This window comes from Rana temporaria, chromosome 2, assembly GCF_905171775.1.
Source record: "Rana temporaria chromosome 2, aRanTem1.1, whole genome shotgun sequence".
NCBI classification, from domain to species: Eukaryota; Metazoa; Chordata; class Amphibia; order Anura; family Ranidae; genus Rana; species Rana temporaria.
This window is the reverse complement of record NC_053490.1, coordinates 48,014,904-48,035,866: the sequence shown is the minus strand read 5'-3', so window position 1 is coordinate 48,035,866 and position 20,963 is coordinate 48,014,904. Positions and strand designations below refer to the sequence as shown.

Here is a 20,963-nt window from a genome sequence, read left to right as displayed (position 1 = left end):
ATAGGGAATGTCCAATAGGACGAAACGCGTCTGGAGGCTGCGTCAGTGACGTCACCACGCCTAGGAGGAGGGCTCCATAAGCCGGCCGGCTTTTTTACCTATTTGTACATGCTGTGTTTATACTGCCTAAGTGTAAGTACATTACTTTTTTAATAAACCTGTTATACCTACGATATCACGCTATTGCGTCCCTTTCTGTCTTCCTGCCTGCATGTGAGCCGGATTGGGTTACGTTTGTCGTTTTACTGTGGTATTGATGTGTTGCGTCCTAAACCGCATACACGCACCACTTTCAACATCAAGGCTGCCATTTCGACTGGGAATCTTGGAACATCTTAGCCCAGGGGATTTAAAGGCCGTGGCTGGGCTATAGCCAACTGCATTAAAGGCTTGCTATCTGGTAAGCTGATATACAATTCCGGTGGTGGGATCTCACACACTGCATGCATGTCACCAGGTGCATTGAAAAGTTAACATCCCTACATGCAAATCAGCTTCTGATTAATACAGTGATTCTGTTTCCGCTGGAGAACCAGTTGAAAATCCACTATTATTTATACCACCTGTGGACTGTTTAACTATTTATTTTATTTTGTTTTAAAATTTGGCGCAGCTTTTTATATTGTTTTATTTTCTTGTCATCACACGCTAGCCGCTGCCTGAATTAATGGTGTTGTGATAGCGCGGTTTTTTGGTGTACAATTAATTTGTACTGTAAAGGCAATTCAGTAGTAAGTTCCTCTAATTGTGTAGTGCAAATGTACTGTATGCCTCTCACACATTCTCTTGCAGGCTTGCCATGACAGAACACTGAAGGGCAGTCGGCTCTGCATGATCCCATTCACTTTTCATCAGCAGAGGCAGGTGACTGACATATAGACAAGAAACATGAGATTTCTCAACTCCCAATATAGTTTCATCTCTTTGTTCATTTTCTGTATCGCACACTTTATATTTTGCACTTTAAGCTACTTCTTACAACACCACTTCTTGTCTTTTGCATACTGAACAGCATGCTAAATGAGGTGTACATCCACGATTTATTGAGCGAAGACCATCGGGTATATTATGTGCTTTCAGAAGCTGCTTACTCTTAAGTTTGAGGTTTCAAATGACACTGAGAAAAAGAAAATATAACACAAAAAAAAGCTATCGTCCATCTCAGAGAGACATTTTTGACAGCTCCAATATATAACTCATGTCACAAAATATCAAACTGATTACTTCTAAGATGGAAGCCGACTGCCGCCGCTCCCCTGTTAAATCACTCTTCCAACACTGAACATAAATAAAACACATTACATTAGGGACAAGAGCAATAATGTATGAGAAAACTTGCCAGTGATCATTGCCTTTATATTGCAAAATCAGGGGGGGTCAAATCACAGATGAGTTGCATCTAAATTCTGTCCCACAACTACCGGAGAGTAAGAGAGCTCTATTCAACCGATATCTGATCAGAATAAACAGTGGGCTGCAACAACTGAATCTTTCTTCTGTCACTTATTTTAATGATATGTTAAGGTTTGTTCTCACTAGATGCTTTGTTAGGCATTTCCATCATTGTTTTCAGTAAGATTTATCCCCACCAACATTCTGCAACTGAGATGAGATAAGAGCACCCCTGAAGAAGTGTGGATGCTTCTACCGCCATCTCATTAGGTATGCCGATCATTACTTGCTCATTTTCATATTACTTGCTGGGTTCCACAACCTCTTTCATTGTTACTTTCTTTGTAAGGTATTTGAAGTAAAGAACACGTATTATATATTGTATTTTGTTCATATGCTGTTTGGTGGTTTTTTTTTCACTTTTATTATTAGGAAAGCATTTCTATGTAACTTGTCATACTGCACACAATAGGCTAGATTCACATACCTTTAGGCGGGCGTAGCGTATCTCCTATACGCGACGCCATCGTAACTTTGAGAGGCGAGTATGGTATTCTCAAAGATTTTGCCGCCGAAGTAACGGCGGCGTAGCGTATTAGGGCTGGCGTAAGCCCGCCTAATTCAAATGTTGAAGCTGTGGGCGTGTTTTATGTATATTAAGTGTGACCCCACGTAAATGACGTTTCGATCGAACGGCGCATGTGCCGTCCGTGGACGTATCCCAGTGCGCATGCTCCAAATGACGTCGGCAAATCGTCAATGCTTTCAACGTGAACGTAAATTACGGCCAGCCCCATTCACGGACGAGTTACGCAAACGACGAAAAATTTGACGCGGTTCCGACCTCCATACCATTGGCTGCGCCATCTTTTTGGTGGTTTATCTTTACGCCTGAAAACCCCTTACGTAAACGGCGTATCTTTACTGCGACGGCTGGGCGTACATTCGTGAATAGGCGTATCTAGCTGATTTACATATTCTAGGCATTAATCAGCACACACGCCCCTAGCGGCCAGCGTAAATATGCAGTTAATATACGACGGCGTAGGAGACTTACGCCGGCCGTATCTTAGCAACATTTAAGCATATCTCAGTTTAAGCATACGCTTAAAGTTGCGACAGCGCGGATTCGGACTTGCGATGGCGTATCTACTGATAGGCCCATCATAAGTCTACCTGAATCTGGCCCAATATCTTTAACACAGATCTCTTTGTAAGAAAGATATTTTTAATCCCAATGAAATACTTTTTAGATGTGTTTAACCACTTAAGACCCGGACCTTTAGGCAGCTAAATGCCCAGGCCAGGTTTTGCGATTCGGCACTGCGTCGCTTTAACAGACAATTGCGCGGTCGTGCGACGTGGCTCCCAAACAAAATTGACGTCCTTTTTTTCCCACAAATAGAGATTTCTTTTAGTGGTATTTGATCACCTCTGCGGTTTTTATTTTTTGCGCTATAAACAAAAATAGAGCGACAATTTTGAAAAAAAATTCAATATTTTTAACTTTTTGCTATAATAAATATCCCCCAAAAACATATACATAAAAAAAAAATTTCCTCAGTTTAGGCCGATACGTATTCTTCTACCTATTTTTGGTAAAAAAAAATCGCAATAAGCGTTTATCGATTGGTTTACGCGAAATTTATAGCGTTTACAAAATAGGGGATAGTTTTATTGCATTTTTTTTTTATATACTACTAATGGCGGCGATCAGCGATTTTTTTCGTGACTGCGACATTATGGCGGACACTTCGTACAATTTTGACACATTTTTGGGACCATTGTCATTTTCACAGCAAAAAATGCATTTAAATTGCATTGTTTATTGTGAAAATTACAGTTGGAGTTTGGGAGTTAACCACAGGGGGCGCTGAAGGAGTTATGCTTCACCTAGTGTGTGTTTACAACTGTAGGGGGGTGTGGCTGTAGGTCTGACGTCATCGATTGTGTCTCCCTATAAAAGGGATGACACGATCGATGCAGCCACCACAGTGAAGCACCGTTCTTCAGCTCCGGGGAGCGATCGCGACCCGTGGAAAGGCAGGGACGTACGGGTACGCCCATCTGCCTGTACGTGCCATTCTGTGGACGTACATATACATGCGGCGGTCGTTAAGCGGCTAAGGGATATAGTTTGAGAGTATAAATGTAAAGTTATAATAAAAACATGTGGGCTATGGCTGCATGGGGTCATTAAATCTACTGAGAGATTTACCTACTCATTGGCAGTCATCTCATTGGCAGCACATGACCACTTTATGAGCACTCACTGCACATATATTACGGCAGGGCTGTTCTGTGCCGGATCACGAGTCTAGTCCATGATCCGCGCGCCAGCTGTGCAGCGATTGGCTGCTGCACGAACCAACTAGCGGGTGTCGGCCACTGATTGGTCGCTGGCAATCAACGATCGGCTCTGGTAATTACCGAAGAGAGCCCTGTGTATGTAAACAAACACAGGGCTCTCTTTTGGCAGCAGTAGTCTGTTGTTTTTATTTCTCCCCCTGCTAAGTGGTTCTACAGCCCGATCACTTTTACAGGGCACAAAAAGGGGGGAAAGTTGTTCTAACACTAGACCTCTCGTGTAACTCATACCTGGTAACCTGTAAAGGCTTTTAAAGCTTTGCCTATGGAGATTTTTAGGTACCATCGTTTGTTGCCATTTCACAGGCATGTCCAATATTAAAGTATGACATGTTAGGTATCTGTTTACTCAGCATAACATCTTTTATATTTTACCAAAAGATCAAGTATTATCTACTTCCAGACCAGGCCTTTTCTGGCACTTTTTGTGTAACAATCAGGCCCAGATTCTCAAAGGAGATACGACGGCGTATCTCCAGATACGCCGTCGTATCTCTGAGGCCTTGTACACACGAGCAGACATGTCCGATGAAAACGGTCCGCGGACCGTTTTCATCGGACATGTCTGCTGGGAGCTTTTGGTCTGATGTGTGTACACACCATCAGACCAAAATCCCCGCGGACAGAGAACGCGGTGACGTAGAAGACACCGACGTTCTCTGACATGGAAGTTCAATGCTTCCACGCATGTGTCAAATCAATTCGACGCATGCGAAGGATTTCGGGCCGCTGGTTATACGTCAAACCTGTGCGCTAGGCCGGAAAAATGTCCGCTAGGCCCTACACAAGGTCGGAAATGTCCGTGGAAACTGGTCCGCGGACCAGTTTCAGCGGACATGTTCGGTCGTGTGTACGGGGCCTGAGTCTGGGCGGTCGTATCTATGCGCCTGATTCTTAGAATCAGTTACGCATAGATTTCTATGAGATCCGACCGGCGTAAGTCTGTTACGCCGTCGGATCTTAACTGCATATTTACGCTGGCCGCTAGGGGCGTGTACGCTGATTTACGCCTAGAAATATGTAAATCAGCTAGATACGCGAATTCACGAACGTACGCCCGGCCGACGCAGTACAGATACGCCGTTTACGTTAGGCTTTTCCAGGCGTAAAGTTACCCCTGCTATATGAGGCGTACATGCGGCATACCAATATTAAGTATGGACGTCGTTCCCACGTCGAATTTTGAATTTTTTACGTCGTTTGCGTAAGTCGTCCGTGAATGGGGCTAGACGTCATTTACGTTCACGTCGAAACCAATACGTCCTTGCGGCGTACTTTGGAGCAATGCACACTGGGATATTCCACGGACGGCGCATGCTGCGTCGGGTCACAAGTTATTTACATAAAACACGCCCCCCTGTTCCAAATTTGAATTAGGCGTGCTTACGCCGGCCTATTTATACTACGCCGCCGCAACTTACGGAGCAAGTGCTTTGAGAATACAGCATTTGCCCGTCTAAGTTGCGGAGGCGTAGCGTAAATAGGATATGCTACGCCGGAACAAAGATACGCCGATCTACGAGAATCTGGCCCTACAGAATAAATGAGTGTGTTTTGCAATATTTTATCTCACACAGCATTAGTGCAGCTTTTTTAATCGTTTGGGGGAAAACATACACTTTCTTGGATCCTAATGCAAAAAATCACAATATATGACCCAGTTTTTTGTAAAATATAAAAGTCACGCTGAGTAAACAGATATGAAACATGTCATGCTTTAACCACTTCCGGACCGCCCACTGTTGTTTTACGTCACTACTTTGAAGAGGAGCACAGTTGTTACGGTAGCAACTAGCAGTGACAGCGGAGGTGATCGGATCCTCTTCCTAGCATTGAGACAAGTGAGGGAAAGATAGCCCCCCCCCCCCCCCCCATATCATTGCGGGGCGGAAGCGGCGTCAAAATGTCACTTCCTCCAATGCTCTTAAAAGGGACATTAAAAAGTAAAATAAGAAATAAATTTACTCACCATAAAATGATCTTTAACAATATAAAAAAAAATTGGGCTAACTTTACTGTCTTACCTTTTACTTAAAAAAAAGTGATATTTTTTTCAGAAAAAAAGTGCGCTTTTAAGACCTCTGCGCAAATATGGTGTGAAAAAAGTATCGAAACGATCGCCATTTTGTTCTCTAGGGTGTACACAGTACAGACCAAAAGATTGGACACACCTTCTCATTCAAAGAGTTTTCTTTATTTTAATGACTATGAAAATTGTAGATTCACACTGAAGGCTTCAAAACTATGAATTAACACATGTGGAATTATACATAACAAAAAAGTGTGAAACAACTGAAAATATATTTCATATTCTAGGTTCTTCAAAGTAGCCACCTTTTGCTTTGATTACTGCTTGGCACACTCTTGGCATTCTCTTGATGAGCTTCAAGAGGTAGTCACCTGGTGCAGCACCCCATCACTCTCCTTCTTGGTCAAATAGCCCTTACACAGCCTGGAGGTGTGTTTGGGGTCATTGTCCTGTCGAAAAATAAATGATGGTCCAACTAAACGCAAACCGGATGGAATAGCATGCCGCTGCAAGATGCTGTGGTAGCCATGCTGGTTCAGTATGCCTTCAATTTTGAATAAACCCCCAACAGTGTCACCAGCAGAGCACCCTCACACCATCACACCTCCTCCTCCATGCTTCACGGTGGGACAAAGACACGGGGGTTGGAACCAAAGATCTCAAGTTTGGACTCATCAGACCAAAGCACAGATTTCCACTGGTCTAATGTCCATTCCTTGCGTTCTTTAGCCCAAACAAGTCTCTTCTGCTTGTTGCCTTTCTTTAGCAGTGGTTTCCTAGCAGATATTCTACCATGAAGGCCTGATTCACACAGTCTCCTCTATTTTCAGTTGTTTCACACTTTTTTGTTATGTATAATTCCACATGTGTTAATTCATAGTTTTGATGCCTTCAGTGTGAATCTACAATTTTCATAGTCATGAAAATAAAGAAAACTCTTTGAATGAGAAGGTGTGTCCAAACTTTTGGTCTGTACTGTATAAAATGGACACAGGGTATGCACATTTGCTGGGTGCAACTGTACAGAGCGTAGATGTGGACTGGAGAAGACTGCTTGTGCAGCTTTCTCCAGGTTTTGATATTTTGAAATGGGGCTCTGTAAGTTTGGAGATTCCACAGTGTCTGGGGTGGGACGGAATCTCCAACCCGGTATCCAGACTTTGTTCATTACCAGCAGGGTGTGTGCTCAGGTGAGCACAGCCCTTTATAATTAGAGTGTAGGAAGATCTCATGGCTCCCAGTTGGAGACAGCTCCTGGAAGAGACAGGAGGTCTCCAGAAGTCAGAGAGGCTGTAGGAGACAGCCAAAACTTTGGTAACTGCAAGAGGCAGAGCTATAGACGCTCAAGGGAAGCCAACTATGTTGAGGAGTCCACTGGTCTGGGTGACCAGGATGACGTGCAGAAGTACTGCTACAGAGAGCCAGGTGGGCTAGTATTTTCTGTTTGCATTTGATGGAGAAGAACCCCCTGCGTGGGTAACCTTTGATTTAACTTTTTATTTTTGCCTTTTTAATAAAAATGGACTACCATGCCCTTAAAACATAGTTCCTGACTGGTGTGAATCACTGAACAAATGCATACCACGAGAGTTAACAACCCCCAATCTTACAAGTGGTGGAGAATGCGAGCACAAGATGGTGGAATCCGGGTCCTTGCTCCACAGTGAGTTCACGTCAGGAACTGTTGGCTGTGTGCGGAAGTGCAGCCAGGCAAAAGGCATTGCATGTTGCAGATGGTGTCACTGTGTGAGAAAAGAAGCTTGATGCTGTGTGCGTCCAAGAAGCTCTCTCCGTGTGAGAAAAGAAGCTGTGTGCTTCAAAAAGAAAAGAAGCTGTGTGCTTCAAGAGGACAAGACGCTGTGTGCGGAAAAGTCGATGTGTGCGAATCAAACGCTGTGTGCGGACAAGTCGCTGTGTGCGAATAAATTGCTGTGCGCGGAAAATACATGTGAAAGTGTGCTGTTTGCAAATCTTGGAGACAGTACACCAACATTTTCCTGTGTTAAAAAGGAACTGTGTTATAAACCATTGCCCTGTTTGCAGCGATGGGAAGGTCAAGTCACAAGCAGAAAGCAATGATGGCAGAAATGAGGGACAGAACTTTATGGCTGGAGGGGTTGTTACCGACAGAACAAGCCCCAGACTCGTGCAAAATGCACTTGGCTGCGTTGAACCAAGTTAAAGGGGAAGTGCATGTTGTTGCCCCTGGCAACGCTAGTGCAGGCCGGCCAGCTATCAATGTGAAAAATGTAAAGAGTGAGCAGATGGGTGCAGTTGCCCATAGCAACGCCTATGATGTCAGGTCAGTGGACCGCAAGACAAAGATATTGCCTACAGAGAGTCCTGGCAAGTTTAAAGCAACGCCGCTTCATGGAGAGAGAAGTCTACGTGTGTCGGAGAGCCAGCAACGTGCAGCTGGGAGAGCACCGTTTCCGTTAGCAACAGGAGAAAGTCGCCAAATACCATGCCTAGAAAGTGGTCAGCTGGGGCTCGGCATAATTTCTTACCCTAGATTCTGGGGTGCAGTTGAAAGTGAAGTTGCTGAGCAGAACTTTCCTTTTCAGATGTGTTTGCAGTCACCCCTGGGAACAAGAAGTCTTCTGTTGTGTCTGCAGGGGGTGCTAAACAGTGGGAGATGCCTGCTGTCATTTCATCCTGTGGCGCTCAAATGAAGATTGAGTTACCTGCTTCAAGATATGGTAAGACTGTTGCAGTTTGTGAGTCAAGTGAAGTAGCAGTGTGTCCGGTGAGGAGATCTGCAGAAGTTGTAAAGATAGACTTGCTGCAGTGTGTTACCCAGATCAGTGGGGAGACACAGGTTAAAGCCCTGCTTGCAGCAAGGTCAAGGTCTGAAATGGACATATGGACTATGGATGCACCTAAGGTAATCCAGCAGAATGGTGAGAGAGATGTGTTAGGGGTGACACACCAAAACAGTTGGTGTGTCATGTTCCCTAGCGATAGAGACAGCTGCTGCGGAGTTGCCAAGGGAAACCGCCAAGGAGCCTGTATTGGTAAGGCAAGTGGTTTCCCAGGACAATTGTGAAGCCGCCCTAGTGGGCAAAATAATTCCTTTGGAGAGGAAGAGTGATGTGCTGAGTCGCATGAAGGTTGCCATGCGTTCTGACAAAAAGTTCAATCAAAGGTTACCCACGCAGGGGGTTCTTCTCCATCAAATGCAAACAGAAAATACTAGCCCACCTGGCTCTCTGTAGCAGTACTTCTGCACGTCATCCTGGTCACCCAGACCAGCTGACTCCTCAACATAGTTGGCTTCCCTTGAGCGTCTATAGCTCTGCCTCTTGCAGTTACCAAAGTTCTGGCTGTCTCCTACAGCCTCTCTGACGTCTGGAGACCTCCTGTCTCTTCCAGGAGCTGTCTCCAACTGGGAGCCATGAGATCTTCCTACACTCTAATTATAAAGGGCTGTGCTCACCTGAGCGCACACCCTGCTGGTAATGAACAACGTCTGGATACAGGGTTGGAGATTCCGTCCCACCCCAGACACTGTGGAATCTCCAAACTACAGAGCCCCATTTCAAAATACCAAAACCTGGAGAAAGCTGCACAAGCAGTCTTCTCCAGTCCACATCTACGCTCTGTAGAGTTGCACCCAGCAAATGTGCATACCCTGGCCCAGATTCACGTAGGGCGGCGTAACTTTGTGCGGGCGTAGCGCATCTTCTTTATGCTATGCCGCCGCAACTTCGAGAGGCAAGTGCAGTATTCACAAAGCACTTGCGTCCTAAGTTATGGCGGCGTAGCGTAAATGGGCCGGCGTAAGCGCGCGTATTTCAAAGTAGGCAGGTCGTGGGCGTGATGTATTTAAATTAAGCGTGACCCCATGTAGATGCATAGCCGAACGAACGGCGCATGCGCGCACATGCTCAGTATCACGTCGAATTTTCAAAGTAAATTACGCCCGCTCAATGCTTAGGCGACGTGAACGTAACCTACGCCCAGCCCCATTCACGGATGACTTACGCAAACTACGTAAATTACAACACTATTCGGATGTTTCCGACGTCCATACCTAAAATGACTTACCCCTGCTTTATGAGGGGTAACTTTACACCGGTCCGGCGACTTATGTAAACAACGTATCTTGATACGCCGGGCGCACGTACGTTCGTGAATCGGCGTATCTAGCTAATTTGCATATTCTATGCGGAAATATACTGAAGCGCCCCTAGCGGCCAGCGTAAATATGCACCCTAAGATACGACGGCGTAAGAGACTTACGCCTCTCGTATCTAGGCAACTGTGAGGCGTATCTGATTCTATGAATAAGGCGCAGAGATGCGACGCCTCACACTCAGAGTTACGACGGCGCATCTGGAGATACGCCGTCGTAACTCCTTTGAGAATCTGGGCCCGTGTCCATTTTACCACTATTTTTATTGGGACAGAGCCTCGTTCTGCCACAATATATATATATATATATATATATATATATATATATATATATATATATATATATATATATATATATATATATATATATATATATATATATATAATCCTACACAAAGGTGCACTTTCCTAGAAGTGGCACAGTGATTTTTCTTCAGTGCTGGGTATCTGTGTGGGTTCCAATGAAATGGCCTAAGAGAGGAGAATGGAGGATTGGCAATGGAAGAATGGTGCATTGTGCAAGCTGTGTAGGGTGCTAACATTCTAAATAGATTTCCAGTCAGAAGTTGAAGTGGATTTAAAACATAGTATTGAATACTTTATATTAATATATATTTGTGAAAGGTTCACATGTCTAAAAAATTGGAGGGAGCTCTGCAGGGCAACGCTTATGTATGGTTTTAGTGAGTCACTGACTTGAAAAAAACATGAAGGTTGACACAGTCCTGATTTCCTGGCTGCATACCTGCTGCTCCAAGTCAGTGACTTGCTATATTGCAAAGCCAGAGGATCAGCTCTAGAATAAGCTTTTTTTGAAGGGAGGTGGTTCTGGCAGAACACATTTTACTACAGACTACATTTATATATGTGGCAAACTAATAACAAAATGGTAATTAATACTCCGCATTTTAAGGGCTGATTATTTACAACAAACTCATGAAGGAAGCCATGCTAATTCTATAAAGCATTTAAACTCTTTTACAATTAAATGTACTGATGTCTTAACTGCTATGGCAGGAGGGTCTCAGGGCCAGATCCTCAAAAGGGATACGCTGGCGTATCTACTGATACACCGTCGTATCAATGTTTCTATCTTTGGAACTGATCCACAGAATCAGTTTCCAAGAGATAGACAGAAGATCCGGCAGGTGTAAAAGTTTTACACTGCCGGATCTTAATTTCGACGATGAATGCCCCCAGCGGCGGTCGCGGTACTGCATCCAGTACCGCGACCGCCGCTGGGGGCATTCATCCGCCGCTGGGGGCATTCATCGTCGAAATTACGCGTTGGGTATGCTAATGAGGAGTTACGTCGATCCTCAAAGCTTTTTCGCGTTCGCTACGTCGCCGCTACGTTATTTTCCCGTCGCTTAGTTACACTTTTGTAAACCAGCCCTAATTTTACACAGCATGCGTAATGCTGTGTAAAGTATGGCCGTCTTTGCCGCGTCAAATTTTAAAATTTTACGTCGATTGCGGAAGCCGTACGGGAATACGGAACTACGCTACGCGCCAATCAAAAAATTACGTCACGTCGCGCAAAGCACGTCGGGAAAATTGCGTCACAAGCATGCGCAGTACGTCCGGCGCGGGAGCGCGCCTAATTTAAATGGGACTCGCCCCATTAGATTAGGAACGCCTTGCGCCGGACGGATTTGAGTTACACCACCGCAAATTTCCAGGTAAGTGTGTTGTGGATCGATACCTAACTTAGGCAATTTGCGGCAGTGTAACTTAAATCGGTTAAATTACGTTGCGCTGCGGGGCTGTGGATCTGGCCCCAAGTCTATTAAGTAGAATTACAGTAAGATTGTGTTGCAGGATGCAGAAGTGTGCAACTGGGATGGGAACGAATACCCAGCATTTTTCTATAAGGCCAGGATTATGAAAAGTACCATTTCAGAGACTCTTTTCTGGCAAAAAGGCAAAATATACAGACAAGTATCTGTGATTCATTTAAAGAAGTTGTAAAGGTAATTTATTATTTTAATTAAAATAAACAACTTCTATATAATGGGGGCAAATATGGGTGCTCCTGAGACCCACATAGCGTGGCTCAGCCCCGCCCCCATCTCCCTCCTCACAGTACCTGAAGGACCACAGCAGGAGCACATGACTCTCACTGCTTTCAGTGAAGCCTATGAGAGCGGAGAAAGGAGATGCAGAGATACCTGAGCCATTTACTGATGCAGTGTAAGTCCTTAGGGGGGATGTTTAAAACAAGAGGTAAAACATTTTTTACCCTAATGCAGGGAATGCATTAAAATAAAAATAAAATTAAAAACGATTTACCTTTTAGAACCACATTGTTCACTTGTCTAGAAAATGTTCCCCCCCCCCCCCCTTTATAACCAGGCCATTTTTTTGTTTTTTAGCACTGAGTTATTTTAAATGATAACTGCAGGGTCATGCAACAACTGTACCCAAATGAAATGTATATCATTTTTTCACACAAATAGAGATTTCTTTTGGTGGTATTTGATAACGAAACGTTGGGAGGCGACGTTCTGACGACACCGCGTCATACGATCAGACCCGGAAGATACGGGCTGTATGTTCGAGGAGCAGGCCGGCTCGACTGTTTGATGATTTTACGCCTGCATTTGCTTAATTGATGTAAGTGTACATCTTTTTATTACTTATTAAACCCTGAGGATTTTATGCTATGCAAGTTTTCTTCTCCTTTATGGTACATCCCGCATCGGTATACTGCTTAAGGTATCTATCATTGTGATTGTCCCTCTGTGAAGAGACTCCTGTGGATACTATCACTACATGTCATTTGTGATCTCCTGTAATTAAGAGATCATGGCTTTTCGGTAAGAGGCAGTGTGTCACTGTGGTGGAGGCATTTTCTACTTTCACCCCTTCTGGATGCTGTGGATCAATGTGCACCTGGGAGACTATTGACGTTGATTACTTTTGTTTATGATATTGGTACTATATGGTGGATAACTGTCGTTTGGTTAGACTCTTTTTCACCATACACATTTGGATTGATTCTTTCACTACGTTTGAATTATTTATTTTCACTGATCCATTATATATACTGTATTTTTAGGACTATAACACGCCGTTTTTCCCCCCAGAAACATGGGGAAAATGTCCCTGCGTCTTATCGTGCGAATAGATGACAGGCTCCGCCCCCCATGGCAACGCCCCCCGCCGCCGATTGCACTGCCGCCGATGGCAACACCCCCTGCCGCCAATGGCACCGCCCCCCACCGCCGCCGATGGCACTGCCCCCCCTGGGCACTCGCATCGCCTTCCGCCGCCGATGGCACCACTGCCGCTCGCATCGCCTCCTGCCGCCTCCACCGGAAGAGAGGCAGGAGAGCGGATTACAAACTCCCAAACCCCCGTCAGTGCCAGGCAATCTTCCGGCCGGTTCCTGAGGCAGAGGAAGGCGGAAGTGATAACATGAGGTGAAGGCTGTGTTTTTAGCAATGGTCACTCTGCATTTCTATGGGCAATGGTCACTCTGCATTTCTATGCCATGGTCACTCTGCATTTCTATGGCATGGTCACTCTGCATTTCTATGGCATGGTCACTCTGCATTTCTATGGCGTGGTCACTCTGCATTTCTATGGCGTGGTCACTCTGCATTTCTATGGCGTGGTCACTCTGCATTTCTATGGCGTGGTCACTCTGCATTTCTATGGCGTGGTCACTCTGCATTTCTATGGCGTGGTCACTCTGCATTTCTATGGCGTGGTCACTCTGCATTTCTATGGGCAATGGTCACTCTGCATTTCTATGGGCAATGGTCACTCTGCATTTCTATGGGCAATGGTCACTCTGCATTTCTATGGCATGGTCACACTGCATTTCTATGGGCAATGGTCACTGCATTTCTATGGGCAATGGTCACTGCATTTCTATGGGCAATGGTCACTGCATTTCTATGGGCAATGGTCACTCTACATTTCTATGGGCAATGGTCACTCTACATTTCTATGGGCAATGGTCACTCTGAATTTCTATGGGCAATGGTCACTCTGCATTTCTATGGGCAATGGTCACTCTGCATTTCTATGGGCAATGGTCACTCTGCATTTCTATGGGCAATGGTCACTCTGCATTTCTATGGGCAATGGTCACTCTGCATTTCTATGGGCAATGGTCACTCTGCATTTTCTATGGCCGTGGCTACTCTGCATTTCATGGGCACTGGAAAATATTTTAGTATACCATTTGGTACAGAATTTTTTTTTCTTGTTTTTCCTCCTCTAAAATCTAGGTACGTTTTATGGTCAAGTGCGTCTTATGGTGCGAAAAATACGGTATATATTTTTTGAACACTTTGCGCTGATCTCAGCGCATCTTAATATCACTTTTTTTATTAGCGCAGCTTCCTTTTTTTGTCCGTGATGCATACTAGCACATTATACTTGGCGGGTGGAGGGGGGGGCAAATTCCCACTTACAGGACAGAGCTCAGTGTTGTTCACCATCACAGAGCTCTGTCCTGTCATACATTTTGCTGATCAGTGGGCCATGGCTGGCAAACATTGGCAGGGACCTGCTGATTGGCCTGAGCTGCCACTAATCACAGCCCAGCCAGCACGGCGGTGCACACTCACGCGCCCCCTACCCTGAAAAGCTGGCTCACGTATTAGACATGCGATCCAATGCAGGAGAGACGCTTTTCTGCCGTACTCCTACATGAGCAGGTGGGAAAGTGGTTAATATAGAATTCTGACAATTAAAAGATACAACTGATCATTCTCGTCAATGGTTTATACTCACTGCTGTAAAAAAGAAAATAAATGTATGACACTTACTAATGGTAGATCCACTGTAGCTATCGTCATCTCCAGAAATGCTCTAAAAAAAAAAGTTGCAAGAAATAAATGCAGCAGAACAAATAAAAATATAAAGCAATATACAGTATGCAGTATCAATACTCCACTGAAAACAGCCCACCGTTATTATAGAATGGCCCATGTGCCAGAGTTAGGATGTTTTCTATACCTCAAAGCCTGGTTTCACCCAAAACTTGATAAAAATTTGTTCTGGATGGAGCAGGGAAAGACGAAAACTATTTGGGTTTCATTGCGGTGTTACTGATGGGAAAATATATCTTATTTTCTACCAGAGGGGCACAGACTGCAGGACAAAAAAAGGAAGAGGAAGCATATGCAGTGGGAACAGAGCAATATATATATATATATATATGTAACAGGGGTTCTAACCTTTAGGAATTCTATCCAAAACTATCTACAGTTACTGTACTTCCACACCCTCTACTGAAAAAAAAGTGCACACCCCCAGGATCCACTCTCATCATCTGCAACTACCTTATTAAAGCGGGAGTTCACCCATTTGTTTGTTTTTTGACCTTTTCCCCTTAGATTCCTGCTCGTTTTGTCTAGGGGAATCGGCTAGTTGTTTTAAAATATGAGCAGTACTTACCCGTTTTCGAGATGCATCTTCTCCGTTGCTTCCGGGGTATGGGTCTTCGGGAGCGGGTCTCCGGGGTATGGTCTCCGGGGTATGGGCCTTCTTGATTGACAGTCTTCCGAGAGGCTTCCGACGGTCGCATCCATCGCGTCACTAGTAGCCGAAAGAAGCCGAACGTCGGTGCGGCTCTATACTGCGCCTGCGCACCGACGTTCGGCTTCTTTCGGAAAATCGTGACGCGATGGATGCGACCGTCGGAAGCATCTCGGAAGACTGTCAATCAAAATAGGAAAGTCCAGTCCCGCAGCCCATACCCGGAAGCGACGGAGAAGATGCATCTCGTAAACCGTAAGTACTGCTCATATTTTAAAACATCTAGCCGATTCCCCTAGACAAAACGAGCAGGAATCTAGGGGGAAATAGTCATATATACGGGTGAACCTCCGCTTTAAAAACAATTCAAATTCCAGGTATGGTATATTTTTACAAAGTTAAATTGGTCCAGCTTGGCTCAGTGTAACTATGTATATTGAAAAAACACAAAAGGAGAGAGGGAGCACCAGCCTAGCACATAATCTTAGTAACCATGTAAATAAATCTACTCACAAACGTTAGAACAACGCACATCAAAGGAACGCAATTGATCTGTCTACTCTGCGTACCCCTAAGCTTGGGAGGACAACTAGATCCAACTGGCATATGCAATTTGGGGGCAGTTCCCTTTTCTTCAGAATCAAAGAATAAATAAATGTTACTCTGTATATATAATGTAAGTAAATATATAAAGGTGCAGCGCAGTACATATAGGATAAAGTCCGTAAGATGAATAATCACAATGGTGAACACCCAGTGACACAGGAAATCTTCAGACGGTACTCTCAATGTGACACATCCTCCACCAGTAGAAATGAACACTCTTACCACAAAAGGTGGCCCATTAAATGAACAATAGGTCAAACACGCTTGTTCCCACTCTCAGGGGGGTATGGTGATGATGATGCAGTCTGTGAGGTGGCAGTCAAGAGTCAGTTAATGGAAGAGTCCATATGGAGGAAAAAACATGAAGACACTCTCAGTGTGGGCTGATTTTATTCCAAGGCAGGATACAAATCGATAAAAAGCCAAAAAAGTAAAAAAAGCATACAGGCTCAATCACCAGGTAAAAGCAGCCTAAGAACGGCAATACAAAAAACGATGATGCAGCGGTAAACAGCGGTACATGGACCGCAAATGGAGACAGAAGGGCGCGGGTGAAGTCACGAAACAGTAACCGAATGCAGCACCCCCCTTGCCATGAATGCTGCACCCCCATTGCCATGAATGCAGCCTCACAATTGCCATCAGTGCAGCCTGATCGATGCCGATCTGCAGCTTCGGAGGGGACAGGTAGGGGGGCAGGACAAGCGCCAACAGAATACATACAAGAGAAACTCCTGTTTTCTCTGCGGCCTCTTTAATACAAAGTCCCACCTCCTATGATGGACAGAACAGTCATCCAATGGCAGCATGAGACGGGACTTCCTATTACAGGGGCTGCCGCATAAACAGGAAATTCTCCTGTATGTACGACACTCGTTTCAGCCCCTTACTGTCCCCTCTGAGGCAGCCAAAATATATATCTTTTGTGGCCCCAGCGCTCTGAGATTCGTTGGGGGCCAAAATTGGCCAAATTACCAGGTGGGCCATTTGAAACCGGAATGTGGGCCGCAATTAGCATGCGGGCCAGGCTTTGGAAATGCCTGGTCTAGAGTATGCTTTTTATACTTTGCAGCCTCCCTTCTTTTTTTCCTTAATGGCTACCCCTTTTAGAGAAAAACACACCATGGATGGATCGAATCTTGGTCGGTTCAGGCTGGTTGCAATGAAGTAGACCCATCAGTCGACATCAGTACAACCAGCCTTTTATCAGGTTCTTTGCATGCGGTTACTAAAGGATTTATACAATATATATATATATATATATATATATATATATATATATATATATATATATATATATATACACACCTATATACACACACATATATACACACACACACACACAATTTCAGCATAAACTTGAAAAAGGGGCCTGCTGCAATTCCTCAAGGACTAATCACTGTAAAAAATCCAATCATAAATGATTTCCTCGTTTTTTAGATATCGTTGGCATTCTGTCTTACCTGTAGATTTCATATTTTTGGAGTACAGTACAAGACACTTACACCACGGGTTATAGGCTTGTTTGTATCTTTAGGTCATTGGACACTGGCAAGATTTTAAGTACATGCACCCTTGGGGCACCTTCCATATGTTGTGAACAAGACCATTATGGCTGAAATGCGTTAACTTCTGCTGTACATATTTATCTTTGATGGAGTTACAATAAATTTGGACTAATTGAATCGCATGTATGAAGTTGCGGATTGCCTTTCATCCATTTATTTTGTTGCACAGCTCAGGGTGATCTCTAGATAATCTGGAGTAGTAGCACCTTTTCTTCTATTCACCTTCCCTATAACCCTACTCAACTCTATGAGTCTTCAGTTTGTAGCAAGCAATGAAAGGTAAACAAGAAAAGTTAGGGAGGGTGGACTCTGTCCTGTACAGTTTTTCACGATTTGGATTTTTCAAGTGAGTTAAAGTGGTTGTGAAAGCAACTTGGGTGCAACACTAAATTTTATTTTTCATGACATGGGTACAAGTCTATGTGGTGCTTTTTTTGATGACGCTGATGGAAACATGGAAAACATGGCAGGGGGCGAGTGTGGGAGGGATAAACTGTCACTGAGGTGTGTGGAAGCGATCAGGCGGCTACACAGCTGTCCGATCGCTTCCATCTGTCCGATCGCTTCCATCTAACAGTCGACTTTTCAGACTTACACACATTGCTGCAGCAGCCAGAACCAGAAGTGTGTGTAAAACCTAATTACTACTGACATATTGCATAAGGGATTTAACTCGCTTTTCAAAAAAAAAAAGGATTTTTGTACTCACCGTAAAATCCATTTCTCTGAGTTCATAGACGGACACAGCCTTCATTGACCTTAGGGTTATGCTTCTTCCTACCAGGAGATTTAGGCAGAATTCTACAGCACTTAAGGTGTTAAAAACTTTCCTTCATGCTGCTCCTCCCAGGGGGCGTGGCTCCCCCAGGCATAACCCACACCCTGCTTTAGCAGCCTCAGTTCGTAACAAGCAGTACAAACAAAGGAGGGGTGGGTGCTGTGTCCGTCTATGAACTCAGAGAAATGGATTTTACGGTGAGTACAAAAATCCTTTTTTCTCTTTCGTTCATAGACGGACACAGCCTTCATTGACCTTAGGGACGTCCCCAAGCAGTGTCAAAAAAATTCGAGGGGTGGGAAAAATAACACAGCAAAAACAGGTTACACCCCAAACAAAAACCGGAGTTACTCAACGGAGGAACTCCAACCTTAAACTGCCGCCTGTAACACCCTGCGGCCAATGGAGGCATCCGAAGATGCACTCACATCCACCATATAAAACTTTGAAAAAGCGTGGACCGACGACCAGGTCGCAGCCTTACACACCAGTAACACAGAGGCTTGGTGTCGGAAGCCCAAGAGGCCCCGATCGCCCTGGTCGAATGCGCCGTGACCCGAAAGGGAGGCGCCCGCCCCTTCAGGGCGTAGGCCTGAAGCACAATCCGTCGGATCCACCTGGAAATGGTGGCCGACGAAACTGCCAGGCCCTTACTGGGACCGGACACAGACACGAACAGCGAGTCCGACATCCGGAACGGAGCTGTCGCCGACAAGTAAACTCGAAGGGCCCGAACCACATCCAAAGAATGTAAAGTGGCCTCCTTCGGGTTCTTCGGCTGAGGACACAAGGATGGAAGAACAATGTCCACATCCAAGTGAAAAGCCGAAACAACCTTAGGGAGAAAAACGGCTGCGGCCGCAGCACCACCTCATCCTTACGGATGACCAAGCAGGGAGCCTTGCAAGACAAGGCCACCAGAACAGACAGACACCCGTCTGATCGAGGTAATTGCTACCAGAAATAAAATCACCTTTTGTGACAATAAAACAAAAAACCTCCCGAATGTCCTCAAAGGGAGCATCCCGAAGCACTGAAAAGACTAAATTCAAGTCCCATGGGGGTAATGGAGGGCGCACCGGAGGGGCCACCTGCCAGACCCCCTGACCCAACGCACGCACCCAGGAGTGCTATGCCAAGGGTCGCTGCAAGTAAAAAACAGCCAGAGCAGAAATCTGGCTCCTAACCGTACGTAAGGCGAGAGCCTGAACCACTCCCTGCTGCAAAGACAGCAGAATCCTGTACACAACGCATGTACGAGAGTGCCAGTTCATCTCCCCACACACAGAGAAGTAGGCCTTCCATGTATGAGGAAAAAACCTACGTGAGGTAGACCTCCGTGCAGGCAGCACGGTAGAGACCACCGAGCCCAATAGGCCTCGGTCCTTAAGCCCCTGGCTCTCAACAGCCACGCCGCTAAGGCCGGTGGCTGTGAAACAGGGTGGAAGATTGGACCCTGTAACAGAAAATCAATTCCCAGGGGAAGACGCTAGGGGGCGTCTGCCAGCAGACGCACCTGGTCCGCGTACCAGAAGCGACGCAGCCAATCTGGGGCAATCAGGACCGATAGAATCCCTACAGCTTCTACTCTGCGCAGCAGGCGAGGAAGAAGCTTCCGAGGAGGGAAGGTGTAAAGTAGGCGACAGCGACCCCAAGGAGCCACCAACGCGCCTGACGCGTCCGCCCACGGGTCCTTAAACCTGGCCACGAACCGTGGCACCTACCGATATAGAGACGGGACGCTAGAAGGTCCACGTCCGGAGTGCCCCACTTTCGGCACAGACCCCGAAACACCTGCGGGTGGAGAGACCACTCTCCTTGGCCCAGTGCAGTGCGACTTAGGTAGTCGGCTAGCCAATTCCGTATTCCTGGAATTTACCCGGCCGATAGAGCCGGAACGGACCCTTCGGCCCACCGAAAGGATGCGCGCGACCCCCGTCGCTGCAACAGAACTCCGTGTGCCTCCCTGATGATCAACCTGCGCCACGGACGTGGTGTTATCGGACAGGATCCTGACCGGTCGGCCCTGTAGATCCAGGGACCACCTGGTAAGGCAAAGCTTGATTGCTCGGAGCTCCAGAACGTTGATCAGTAGGCAGGACTCCACCTGAGTCCAGTGCCCCTGGGCTGACTGGGTGCCCCAAGCGCCCCTCCCCAACCGGAGAGGCTGGCATCCGTCGTGACCACTGTCCAGTGGCCTGCAGAAAAATGACTTTCCGGCCCGAAGCACCGGAAACGCCAGCCACCATACCAGGGGAGACATGATCAGATGACTCAACTGAATCTGGTAATCCAGAGATGACGGAAGCTAGTCCCATCGTGACAGCAGTTCCCTCCGTAGTACCCTGGCGTGGAATTGGCTACCAACTGACCCAGAACCTTCCTGCAGAATCGCAGAGATGACCGCTTCTGGGTCGGCAACTGCTGCACAGCAGATAGCAGAGTCTGAAGTTTTTCCGCTAGGAGAAAAACACTCCCGCCCCGGAGGAATCCAGGACCAGTCTCAGGTATCCCTGAGACGGAATCAACCCTGATTTCAGGACAATCCAGAAACCAGCCGAACACTCGGAGAGCCTGACACGTGATAGACACG

General features: G+C 45.8%; 1 protein-coding gene across 1 annotated transcript in view; it reads right to left on the bottom strand.

The window, feature by feature from the left end:
- The window catches only part of PIWIL4 (piwi like RNA-mediated gene silencing 4), a 356,967-nt gene that overhangs the window by 280,530 nt on the left and 55,474 nt on the right, over positions 1–20,963 (bottom strand). Inside the window, exon 3 of the mRNA XM_040340167.1 lies at positions 14,707–14,749. Within this exon, the coding sequence (XP_040196101.1) occupies positions 14,707–14,749 (43 nt within the window). The remainder of the gene's footprint in view (positions 1–14,706; positions 14,750–20,963) is intronic.